Source organism: Sugiyamaella lignohabitans, chromosome A (genome assembly GCF_001640025.1).
Source record: "Sugiyamaella lignohabitans strain CBS 10342 chromosome A, complete sequence".
Lineage (NCBI taxonomy): Eukaryota > Fungi > Ascomycota > Dipodascomycetes > Dipodascales > Trichomonascaceae > Sugiyamaella > Sugiyamaella lignohabitans.
In genome coordinates, this window is record NC_031672.1 from 2,052,267 (window position 1) to 2,065,306 (window position 13,040).

The window sequence follows — 13,040 nt, forward strand, 5'->3', positions numbered from 1 at the left end:
ACAGAGTTCGTGAAGTGTGTTTTCAATCTAGGAATGTTTAAATGGGTTAGGGCAAACACTCACGTGATCATGAACCCTGACGGTCTCTATTAGCCCTGGTTGTCTAATTTCTCCATTCTTGCGAGGATTCCGTACGTAACGACTCGAGCGAAGCGAGAGGAGCAGTGGGGTCTGGGGCACAGCCCCAGCCGCCGGAGGCAGGCCCAAATCCACACAAGTCTCACAGCCGCCAACAGTTATTTCGTGAAGCCATTCATTAAGTACATTATAGAGAACAGTATAAATTAAACACCAACCCGGAGAATATTACTTCGCTGGTGACGGAATTGAATAGTGTCGCGGCGTTCGAGAACGTCGAGAGCACGGTCGAGAGCATACTTCTGGTAGTTTTTAGGACCGTTGACAAACTCTCGAAGAAGAGTCTGGTACGAAGTGCTCCAGCCAACAGGTAGACGACGCTTGAGTTCTTCTTCGATCTTGGCTACTTCTTGGATGAGGTCTTGTCTGCTTTCTCCGTCTTGTCCAACAGCATCCATAGTGGAGGCATAGAACAGTCTGATAGCCTCGTCAACGTGTTGTTCATTAGCTACTGGTGACAGATGTAATTTGGCAATTGACTCTGTAATACGGATAACAGCTTCCAATTGACGAACTGTAATAGGAACCGAAGACCTCTCATTAACTTGCACTTCCTTCTGGTGAACCTGCTTTCGGATACCAACAAAATGACTGGCCAGCTTCTCAGAAGCCTCAGGTGAGAGTCGTGGTGCACATTTGGTTCGGCAGTATGAAATATATCTCTTCATTTTGTCAATAGGAATCTCACCCTCTACCTCGACAGCAGCAGAGTTTCCGTTGATATGTGTCTCAAGAACGTGCTTGGCAATGGTTCTATCCCTCGCTTGATCATGATCGTCCTTGACAATAAAAATCATATCGAAACGAGACAAAATGGTTGTTTGGAAATCGATGTTCTCACCCGGACTCTTCATGTCATCATAGCGGCCAAATACAGGATTGGCTGCTGCTAGCACACTTGTTCTGGAGTTGAGAATCGTGGTAATACCGGCCTTGGCAATGGAAATCGTTTGTTGTTCCATGGCTTCATGGATAGCTACTCTGTCTTCATCTCTCATCTTGTCGAACTCATCAATACAAACAACACCTCCATCAGCCAGTACCATGGCACCTCCTTCCAGATAAAACTCCCGAGACGAACTTTCTCTCTGAACAGAGGCAGTCAAACCGGCCGCAGAAGATCCTTTACCGGATGTATAAATTGCGATTGGAGACACTTTTTCGACGAATTTTAAAAGCTGTGATTTGGCTGTACCTGGATCACCGAGCAACAACACATTAATATCACCACGAAGTCTCATACCATCAGGCAAGAACTTCCGCGAACCACCCATCAGCAGACAAGTAATAGCCTTTTTAATATCAGTGGATCCATAAATAGACGGTGCGATACTCTGAGAAAACTTCTCATACAAGTCTGGAGTTCTGGACAGGGCCAGAAATTCCTCTTCTTCCTCCTCAGTGAACACAGAACTACTATGATCAATATCACGTTCCAAGTCGGTTTGAATGCCAACTACACGCACATATGGATTTCTGATGGCCACTGCACTCTGTCCTTTGACCTTATTCTGATAGATAGAGTAGATACCGTTGATAGTGCACCTGGTACCCGGGATGATTCTGTTGGTGAGATATCTGTCAGCCGACAACAGAATGTGACGAGGCATTTCTCCTACTGGAACCATATCAGGAGCCTCCTGTAGTTTAAGAACTTGTTGGTCGATAAAAGTAGATCTGTCATGGACAATCACATAAGGGTCCATAGGACATGTCTTGGGCTCACCACCAGGGGGAGCCGGACCAAGACAGTTACGCGGCAGTTGTAAACCGGAGAACCCGCCTCCGACATCCATCCTGTATACATGACGACAATTCCTGCAAATAAGCTGTAACTGTGTGGCTTTTGATGATAGTGTAGAAGCTCCAATGACAATACCCGGAATCCTCACCAGTTTAGAAATGTACTTAGCACTGAGATCTCGAATTGAAATAGGAGACGACGATGACGTGAGAATGATTTGACACATTGGGATAGAAGCCAAACTGTTCTGTCTGTTTTCATCAGCAGAATTTTCCGACTCTGCCACTTCCGAAGGATACACAATTCTCTTTGCAATCTCTCTAGCGGCGTTCTCAAATATAGGAAGCATCTCACCGGGCTCGTCAGTCAATTTCTGACCGAGGTCTTCATCAAAAGCCAATACATGGCCAACATCCACAGTAAGAGAATACTTTCTAATAAGAACATTCTCGCGCAACTGCTGACGATAGATATATCTGTTCTCGATCCAAAACTCTTGAATAAACTGTTTAAACAGGTTCAAGATCTCGAAACGGGGAGTAGTCTCCGACTCCTCACGAGGGTAAACACTCGTGGAATAGACACGAGCCTGATCATACGACATTTTGAACCACGAGAAGTACCGTCCAAAAACCGAATTCTAAAAAACTAGCTACTATGTCAAGTGTAATCAACAAACAGAAGAGAATCTGAATAAACGCACTTCTTAAATTAAAACCTGCAGCAAAACGCGTCCTCGCTTCGCGTCTCGACGCACCTCTTAATTAATGCCCTAATCAAGGGGGGTGCCGGTCGATCGATGGGGTCGCGACGTGCCTCCGGCGGCTGGGGCTGCGCCCCAGACCCCGCGGCTCCTCTCGCTTCGCTCGAGTCGGGCTTCGGGGATCCCAATATGATTGGGAATGGTGAGATATTGTTCGCGAACTTCGTCAAAGAAGTTCGTCAAAGAGCTACAGAGCAGTCTGAGGGTATGACTTCGCCACGAGGCTGTTCTGGTACCTTAGCAGGTTATCCAATCTCAATCACTACACAGCCCAGGTCACATGGTAAGAGAAACCACCTTCTCCAGAATACGACTTCAAATGACCTTGGGTGACCCAACGTTATCGACTCGAGCGAAGCGAGAGGAGCAGCGGGGCCCCAGCCGCCGGAGGCAGTGACTCACCGCCGCCACGTTGCCAAGACTAGTGTGCTTCCCCACTATCACGTTCCTGCAGTAAACTAGGTTAGTCGAGCACCTGGAAGGAGACGATGCTAGACGATATAAATAGTGTTCAGGAATCGGTTTCTCATCGAGTGGAAATACCAGGCGAGATAGAGAATTGGTCTGTGTGCAGCAATGGCGTCGTTATCGATCGATGATAGGCAGTTTAAATTCTATAAAGACTATGCGATTCCCCACACAGTGTCTTTGATCGAGAAGAAGATCAGACAAATATCGTTCAGCATTCGCTCGAAGGACTCGTGGTATACCAAATATAAAGACCCTGAGATCTCTGCGAAGTGGAAAGACGAGATTCGGAGAGATCTGGCTGCCCAGAACTCCACCAATATCGAAGATATAATCAAGTACGTGTTTGACGAACTGGAGTATTTTCACTCTGTAGAGTCTGCAGTCAAGTTCAGGTACCGTCTCGGATATAATGATCACGTTGTTACTGGCGACAACGTCATTTCTGACGAATTGAAACGGTCGTTTGTGAAAAATGCCAAGTTTTTAGAAGATAATGAAGAGACAGACTATCACCCTTCGTCCAATGAACAGGTAATTGACTTGGTCCACCCGTCGTTGTTTCCAGTGATTTTTGGAAGAACAGCTACAGAATCGGCTATTATCGAAAAGAAAGAAGTAGAGAAGAAGAAGGAGCATTCATGGCGTGATTACTCAATTCTCGATTCTAGTTATCAATGGCTGCCATGCGTATTCAAGGTGGATAGCAAAGGAAGTAGTTATAAGATTGACTCGTATATCAACAGTCTTCATCCTGTTAAATACAATGCATTGTATGGAGATATTGAGAATATCTTCAATTCTTTGGTTGACGGATTACAGCTAACATTGGGTCGGTCTCTTGGCAAAGACGGAGAGAGCGCTATTAAAATGCCATATGCTGATCGAGAAGTGGTGTACGATGAAGTGATGACAAAAGATTGGAAAGATATGGATCTTAGAAGTGATTCATGGGAAGTTGCTATGGATGCATTTGAGAAGAAATATGAATACGACCATCAAAAGCGTCTGCGACCACTCGAACCGTTTGAATATCCAGGACCCCCAGAAAGAGTAGAGCTGGATTTGAAAAGCCAGTTCCCAGAACTCAAGGTAATAGTGAAAATGGCTAATATTGAATTGACTCCCGAGCGTCCAGAATACCCAGGAGGCACATGGCATGTTGAAGGGTGTGATGTTGAGAGGATTATTGCCAGTGTTATTTACTATTATGAGTCTGATAATATTGGAGAGTCACGACTGAACTTCTCTGCTCCGATGGTCGAGTTGGAAGCTTATGGTCAAGATGAGGAATGGGCTGTACATGATCTATATGGATTGGAACGAGAAGATTCTTTAATGACCGACCAGGGATATATTGTGAGCCAACAAGATAGAGTGGTTATATTTCCAAATTTCCTCCATCACCAAGTTCAACCATTTTCACTCAAAGATGCTAGTAAGCCAGGGTCTAGAAAGATTCTTTGTTATTTTATCTGCGACCCCACAGGCAAGCACGAGCCAATCTGGTCTTCTAAAGATGTGCCACCTCAACAGAAGACATGGTGGGATGACCAGGATCTTGTTAGCAAAGAAGTCCGAGAAAAAGTAACTGCTTTAACCAAGGGAGCGAACCAAGATTTCGATGTGCCGATTACTCTCGAAGAAGCAAAGACAATTAGAGAGTCTTTGATGGCGGAACGGGGAACAAATAACAAGAATTACTTGCAATACAATTATACATTTTCACTGTGTGAACACTAGTAGTCCATTAGACTTTAGGATGTGGTTCGCAGTTTTTTAGTTGCTTTGGTCTTATCGATAGTATATACACCATTTGTAGTTGCTTTGACAATACATCGTATGTTTGTGTGAAAACTACTACCCTTCCAAGATTATTTATAGTTGCTTTGATAATACATTGTATGTTTGTGTGAAAACTGTACTACACTTCAAAATTGTTTGTACTGCTTTTATTAATATATATCGCATTCGATCATACAGATATTATAGAGATATTAAATAAGCAATTGTAAAAGACATGAACATCGTAGAAATTAACAGGTCGTAAAGAATTAAAATAGCGGCTTCAAGCCTTCGGTACACTCAAACAGCACCAATAAGTTTAAGCCAAGTGAATATAAATAGTAAAAATAGCACCAACTCTTTCTAATGGCCAGCCAGCCATCCTTTAATTGTTAACACAGCCATTACCCATGACATGATAAGTACAGCAAATCCAACATTAACATTGAGAGAAAACATGGAATCGAGACCCAGGTACATCATTGCTTCTACAGTTTGGCCGTTGGATTCAATAAATACCATACCTCCGCAGATAAGACAAAAGGATACCACGAGCTCAGTAAAGGGACGCGATGGTTGTGAACTGCTAGGAGGAACACAATAAAGCATCAGATATGTGAAGAGACGGAATATAGCCGCGACACAAAACAGAATGCCCCATTGAGCATGAATAGAAGTAGCAAGAGGAGTTTCTTGTTCATGCTGTGACATGAGAACACCAGTCCAGAACACAACAAATGCAGCAATAGGATTAAAACTGACGGTAGATCTTGCTTTGGCTTCTTCAGTGACGTTTAATCGGGCACTAGAAAGCAGATTCCGGAAAGAGCGTGACTCGACAATAAGACCACACAAACCTCCTCCAATGTACATAAATGCAATCGACACATGTTGGAGATCCTTGTGTGCCCAGGCTCCGTGAGGGTTCGCCAATCTTTCCAAAAATACATTAGTGATGCCGTAGAAGAAGATCAAAAAGCATTCAATAAACTCCATAGAAGGGATTCTTTCCACAAGAGCTGAAAAGAACCGAGAAACAATGTTCTCTTTAGGTACAAAGGGCCTTTTGAAAGGAGCCAAATACGAATCAGAAGGAGCTTCTCTCTTCCTGGCGAAGTTCATGTCAGGATCAGATTCAGAGCCAGGTCGGATGTTCCAAGCCATACCACGATTGGCAAAAGCACCACAGTATCTACCCAAAGTAAGAATACCAAATAAGAAAAATACACCACCTTTAATGAAATGAGCTAAAACAGGGAACACCTTGTTGGCCATTCCAAGTCTATAAAATACAGCCACGCCAGTTAATAAATAGACAAACGAAAACACAAACAGAGGCTTATTGATGAGCGTATAAATGATACCCGCCGACTGCTCGAGTCTCGACACCGAGCTCTTAACGAGGGGGTACTTGAATAGTCTAGCGAACAATCTCTCCTGAAGTCTGACTTCAAACATCACTGGCGTGGAGTGATTCAATGCAGAGTCTACATTGAGCGAATCTAACTCGTCCTCTTCTCCGTCCATATCATAAGCAGAAGCATCCACATCAGGGCGAAAGTTGCCAGATGTGGTTGCCGTATTAGCAGTAGGAGTAACAACCCCGTTAGATCCTGAACCATGACCACTATCATGCGAAGGACGACTCTCCTCGTCGTGATGCAAATTAGCTAGCATATACTCTGTGCCATCAATAGGACCACTAACAGAAGAATTAAGAGCCCATCTTGCCAATGCCTTGATCATCATCGACGTCCAATGAAGCACGACAATGAAAAACAAGATAATCGACATTCTACCATAGGCATTTTTTGGATAAAGATCAGGAGCTGTTGGGGCATACAGAGCCAGTAAAAACAGCGCTACAAGGGCCACTGTCGACTGTAAAGTCTGCAGAACAAGATACACCGACGAAGCGTTCTTTTCGGCCGAAATCGTAACAGTGACCGGATAAAGAAAGAACCAGGCAATAAAAGTAAGAGCCATATGAGCCACAAGCAGACCCTTTGCCGACTTGCCATTAGTGATCTCCTCATTCAGGTAGTTTGTAGTATTATACTGCTCCCAGTACGCTCTCTGCTGAGGTTCCAAATCCGGGTCGTCCAAAATGAACATCCCATGGTGATGATGGCCCTTCATACTAACCGGAGAAGGCGTCATGGACATTTCAGGAGCACTTATACTACTACTGCCCAAACCGGCCATACCGCCAGATGCATGATCCCCTGCAGGGTGCACCTGACCCTGCATGCCCGCGTCCACAGCCATATCCATCGAATGGCCCTCCTCATCACCGTGAGCTGACACGGCCGGCAGGGCACAAACCAGTATCAAAACGGACAGGGGCGATAAACTTCGAAGCAATTTCATTGTGACTGAAAGGGTTAGTACTTGTGGGTGTGGACATGCCTCCGGCGGCTGGGGCTTTGCCCCAGACCCCGTGGCTCGAGCTTCGCTCGAGATTTCGCTGGGTGACAGCTGATGAGGGGTTCCAGACGCCCGACTCGAGCGCAGCGAGAGGAGCCGGGGGGTCTGGGGCGCAGCCCCAGCCGCCGGAGGCACGACCCCCCGTCACGGCTGCCGGCATGAGGTGCATGCGATGCCGTTGTGACAGCTGCAGGAAGTGCTCGGGAAGCAGCTGGCTGGTGAAGGACGGAATATTGAGGCTGCCAGTTGTGGATTGTGGTGATGTAAGGACCGGCTGGGTAATAATGAAAGAACAAACGATCGATAGTCGAAAAGAGCCGGAAACGGGGGTCACAGTAATCGAATGGTCGTAATGGCCGTCCTGTTTCAAAAGTGGTGAAACAGAGTGATGTGATCAGAACGACGACAAATCCATTTAGCGAACACAATTAGACACCGGTTGCTTCGTGACCAGAACAGAAAACCCCTTGAGAATGAAATAGTAAGAAGTAGAAGTAGAATCAGTAGGTGGTAGCAGAGTGGGCATGCCACAGTTTAAATGTGATCCAATGTGCCGTTAATAGCGGTGATCCAGGTTGTAACGATAGTGAACATTCCAGAGGCTCCTGATTCTACAGTGTGGATAACCCCTTAACTACCAAAAGAGCCTCAAAAACTAATTCCGAACATTCCATAGCCAGCAGCAATCGAATCAATCCAGCTACAGCCCACCGCCAGCCCCAGAAGCACCCTTTAGCAGTGCCAGTACACTTACATTTTGTCAATAACACCAGTTGGAAATGGCAGAATTGGGAAATCCCGGTTCAACTCGAGTAACAGGATGAACGGTTGATTATATAGCATCCACAGATATACACGAGAATCCCTTTGACTAATAATCCTTTAATAATAATACTAGTACTATGTATGCAGGTCTGTATAAGATGAGTGGTTATTTTATTTTTTTTGGCCATACTAAGCACCATGTACCAAGTAATTTATTTTTTTGGTGGCTATAAGAGATCATATGCAACTGCACTTAGTAGGTCGCTGCAGATGGGCTGCAGAATTCGTGACAGCCCGTACCGGCTTAAAAAAAGTGGTTCTAACTCCGTGGGTGCCGGCCGGATATCGGAAAGAACTGACCTGATATTTCGGAACGTCAGAAGGTTGACACAAAGTCCGGAGACTGGGTTTGTTGCTATTAGCAAGTTCAAGGCGAGTGCAACTCAATTTGGTCTGAAAACCAACCACCAGCAAAAGCTGCTAGAGCAATGGCCGACCATCCGACCAGGATACGAGGTACCGAACTGGCGACAGAGCACTTCAGCCACTGTTTTTTTAGTCGATAGAATGAGGAGTATAATCACACTACAGAAATAACTGGCACTACAACAAAGCTACAGAATCTACTGGCACAACAACAATTACTTACAGTACTATAATTATATTACCGTATTGTCATTACTACACAAGCTCTCTACTACAATTACTGTACTACATGTTACAAGTACTTAGTGTATCAACTATGGACATCATAGACTCAGCAATTGAAGCTTAGCGAGTTAAGATTCGTAACTGATTTGACAGTTTCTGACACAGATAGGCGTTCAACTACAAGTATTAGACTACAGGCTCTAAAACAAGAGATAATATACAATACTCCATTGACTATTGTCTATTGTCTGTTGCCCACACTGCTCACTGACCACTACTAACTGAAAACTGCTGACACAGCCGATGATGCTCTGATATCTACGGCCAGCCGATAGCCAGCGAAGAGGTGAGGCAACCAGCTTCGGACAAAGTTAGCCAAGTAGCCAGACTTGGCAACTTGCCACTGCTAAGTGCAATCCAATCGACAATCACGAGACTTATTTTGTAGCCCATAAAAAACAACAAGAGACGAGCATAATATCACAACATCAGATCATACAATTTTCCAGCAAAAATATTTATTTTTGTCGATGCCAATTACGGCATCAAATAAACGGTGGTTCCGTATCGACTGACATAATCCCTACCAAATGGCCATAGATGGAAATGACAGATAAATGATTTGCTTATCCAGTATAAGCTTTCGAGAGCCCACCATCCCACTCCCAGAGGCAACTGGCCATAAACAGTCCTTTGTATCCTGCCAACCTTAGTAATCGTCGACAAACCGGAGTTTCTTTTTACAACCTTAATATCAGCGTCTCATGCACCCACCGTCCAAAAACTGACCTAGCTTCAGGACCATAAGCAGGGTGCATGTGCAGCTTAACTTTGCGGGCTGCGTCATCTGCAGTCAACCTAGCACATCACGCACGGACGTGCGATCAGCAAATATCGGCTATAACGCTTTCTTTGTTCAGTAGAACCTCGTAGAACCCTCAGGGGGTGGGGGATGCGGCATGCCTCCGGCGGCTGGGGCTCCGCCCCAGACCCGGGTTGCTCCTCTCGCTGCGCTCGAGTCGTTGCGTCCACGGTCCCAGCAGAATCTCCTGCGAAGCAGGAGCTACGGGGTCTGGGGCAGAGCCCCAGCCGCCGGAGGCAGGCCCCCACCCCACCCGGATGGGCTTATTTCCGACCACCGTCGGATTCCGGAAGCACGAGAACAGGACAAGTAAAAATAATTAGAATCTAAAAAAAGAATGACCGCAGCAGAACTAATTTCGCAATCAGTTGCGAGAAGAACGACTGGAACAGAGACGATTTCGCAATCTGGCCGAGTCAATTGTGAGAAGAACGACCGGAGCAAGATCGCAATCAATGCCGATTCATAGCGAGGGGCGAGATGATGCCAAGGACGGCGGATGGATAGAAGATAAACACAGCCACAAGTCAATCGATTGTTTTTGTTACTTTTGAACGTTTTTTGACTTATTTTTATACTGTGAGTCTTGCGGTTTGGCCGAATACGGTAGCAGGCGATGAAAATGGCGACAACACAATAAACTAGACCCATCCGGATTGTACAATGGAGAGCATGTGGTTTTCGATGGGCTGACCAGTTGAGCTAATTCAGTTCGAAGCTACAAACAGAGCCCTCAAAAAGGGTCACAAATAGGGTCACAAACAGGGCAACCATCAGCACCAACAGGGTCGGCCGGCTCCTCACTACGTTAAAAGACTCTTTAACCAGGACACAGCAAACACATCGAAAGAATGCGAGACAAGAATAGAGGTTGAGAAAAGAACCGTTGCAATTGACCAGTTTAAAAAACTGGCAGATGTCCACTGCTCAGGGGGTTGGTGCGGTATCAGTTAATGCCGTTTTTCATTTGTCCGACCCTGCGTGCTGCAGTTGTATCGTAATGTACGATTGACCGTACCCAGTGTCTATCAGACCTCCGCGCAGTCCGAGTTAGTCATGACACCATCATCGGCGACCCTGCCCCTCAGTCCCCCTCCTCCTTTCCTCTCTCCTTCCCCTCCCCCTGCACCATTACGCATCGTGCAGGTCAGTGAGACAGATTTCCACTAGCGACACCGTTAGCTCCGCAGAGAATAATAATATTTTTATTACCGAACAGACAGACCGACCGACTATCAAACATTCATGGTCAAAACCGGCAGTCGGCAGCCACAGAAGCATCATAAAAGCGTCTTCAGGAGCGCCGGGCTGCAACAGGCTGCACCATCTGGCAGCCATCTCATGAAATCTCATAATTAAAACACCCTGAACCAGTCCGTCTCATTAACCCCACTCTCCCTCATATCCCAGCTCTATTACCCCCCTCACCCATCCCCTCCTGATACTTCCTGACCCCTCCCCCCACGACCGACTCGAGCGAAGCGAGAGGAGCCACGGGGTCTGGGGCAGAGCCCCAGCCGCCGGAGGCAGCGTGGCATCCAATGAAAGTCAACCGGTTAATTATTACCCCCAACCTAACCGTAGCAGAATCAGCTGGACGCCCGCCTCCTGGTCAGACCAGACCCGTGCACCCACTAAGCCTAAACAGAAGAGGTTTAGAAAATAATAATAGGAACGAGCCTTGCGATTGCACCGATTCTGGTGAACAGAAGGACACCGACATCCCTTGCAGCAATGCAAAGGTACGGCCCGTCCTGATCACAAAAAAGCAATGATCCCAGCCTCGCGGCTTGATGCAGGAAAAATAGTATATTTAAAAAAAGCAACGCCTCTATTCGGATCTGCCGGATTCAAAAATTACCGACCATTCTACACGGGCTGGTGGCCAGGGGTTGGCGGGTGTGCCTCCGGCGGCTGGGGCTCTGCCCCAGACCCCGCTGCTCCTCTCGCTTCGCTCGAGTCGGGGCTTGGGGGTTTTATTGGTTGTTTTGTTTGGAGGGTCTCTCAATAATTGGTTAGCGGTTGTTGTTGTTGCGGTTGCTGTTGCGATTGTAAGAAAGAGCTATTGAATGAGCCTTTATTGAGAAAAAAACTGCTCGGGTCGATCACTGCGAGTGGAGACCCCGGCGGCTGGCCCGGAACGGCAATCTATAAACTCGGACCCATCAAAGTAGCCCGTATCGCCGGCCTCTTCGTCATGAACGCCCATGTCTGTGAAGCTTGGCAACTTTCACTTGACCCGAAATGTTCCGACTAAATTTATATCCCCGAGCAATTGCATTTCCCCGCTTTACCCCACTCGTTTCCACTCTGGTCTCTCTCCTAAGGTTCGGGCAAGATGCCTCCGGCGGCTGGGGCTCTGCCCCAGACCCTGGTTGTGCTCTGCTTCGCGGAGCGAACTGGGACCTGGCGTAGAAACGACTCGAGCGAAGCCAGAGGAGCCAGGGGTCTGGGGCGCAGCCTCAGCCTCAACCACCGGAGGCAGCCGGCAATCGATAGGGGAAATAAAAAAAAAAAAGTAACTCCTTCTAGGGGGGTCGAACCCCTGACATTTCGGTCACATGATTCTCAACCGACTGTAAAGTCCTCTTAAATCCTTGTAAAAGCCGAACGCTCTACCAACTGAGCTAAGAAGGATGTCGGTTGTACGATCGAAAGCTTATTTTGTTTTGATGGGCCGTGGAGAGAGATGTGTTACGTTTATTGTGAGCCAAATTTGGGCTAATTGGCACTATATTGGGAGCTTTCTCGGCTTGAAAATGCTCTGGTTATAGGTTAGGGGTTGTATTATCCTTGCTTAATCGATTTTAGTCTGAAATTGCAGTAATTCGTGTGTTTCGGGACATGCAGCAAAGCAGCGTTTTTAACCTTTTAAGTTGAATTAATCTCCTGGTGGTAATCGGTAGGTAGAAGTTCCTTTGAGAAATTCCAATCTACAATAATATTATCGTAATAATAATTAGAAGGTGGCAATAACGGCATTAGCAGCTGAGCACAAATTTATATTCTTGTTGTGACCAGCTTCAACCCGCATTCTTGACTGTTCGACACAGAACTTTAATTTGCCGGAAGCCATTGACCTCACCATTTACTGCGGTCTCTCGTCACTTTTAAACTTGTCCACCGTATCATTGACAAATGACATAGCGGGACCGGAGCCGAACCAACCATAGAGTATGACATCTTTCCTGGACCAAGGGATATATTGCTTTTCTTCTTTATGCCTTGACTGATTTCATGCCGCCAGACCCTTGGTAAATGACATGACGAAGTTGGCCCTCGAACTCGACAATACTATTATTATCATCAGCCTTTATGCCAAACTGAATCAATTCGGTTTCCACCTCCTGCCAACTGCCGGACACATGCCCATTACACCACTCGCTATTTGATCCAGCTTCAATTGCTCCCATTCACCCAAACATTCTTCTCGTATC

At 46.3% G+C, this 13,040-nt stretch overlaps 3 protein-coding genes and 1 non-coding gene across 4 annotated transcripts; 1 reads left to right on the forward strand and 3 right to left on the reverse strand.

Moving 5' to 3' along the window:
• Window positions 1-284: 284 nt before the first annotated feature.
• MCM5 (MCM DNA helicase complex subunit MCM5) lies at window positions 285-2,486 on the reverse strand (the record flags this gene model as incomplete). The annotated part of the gene is made up of 1 exon (XM_018882595.1): window positions 285-2,486. The coding sequence occupies one exon, from the start codon at window positions 2,484-2,486 to the stop codon at window positions 285-287; it is 2,202 nt and encodes a 733-aa protein (XP_018734868.1).
• A 735-nt stretch (window positions 2,487-3,221) lies between these two features.
• On the forward strand, window positions 3,222-4,856 carry AWJ20_644 (uncharacterized protein; the record flags this gene model as incomplete). The annotated part of the gene is made up of 1 exon (XM_018882596.1): window positions 3,222-4,856. One exon carries the CDS (start codon window positions 3,222-3,224, stop codon window positions 4,854-4,856), a length of 1,635 nt encoding a protein of 544 aa, XP_018734869.1.
• A 405-nt stretch (window positions 4,857-5,261) lies between these two features.
• Window positions 5,262-7,268, reverse strand: AWJ20_645 (uncharacterized protein; the record flags this gene model as incomplete). Its single annotated transcript, XM_018882597.1, has 1 exon — window positions 5,262-7,268. The coding sequence occupies one exon, from the start codon at window positions 7,266-7,268 to the stop codon at window positions 5,262-5,264; it is 2,007 nt and encodes a 668-aa protein (XP_018734870.1).
• Window positions 7,269-12,125: 4,857 nt separating this feature from the next.
• AWJ20_646 lies at window positions 12,126-12,240 on the reverse strand (the record flags this gene model as incomplete). Its single annotated transcript has 1 exon — window positions 12,126-12,240. It is a non-coding gene; the product is annotated as a tRNA-Lys (tRNA).
• Window positions 12,241-13,040: the final 800 nt, after the last annotated feature.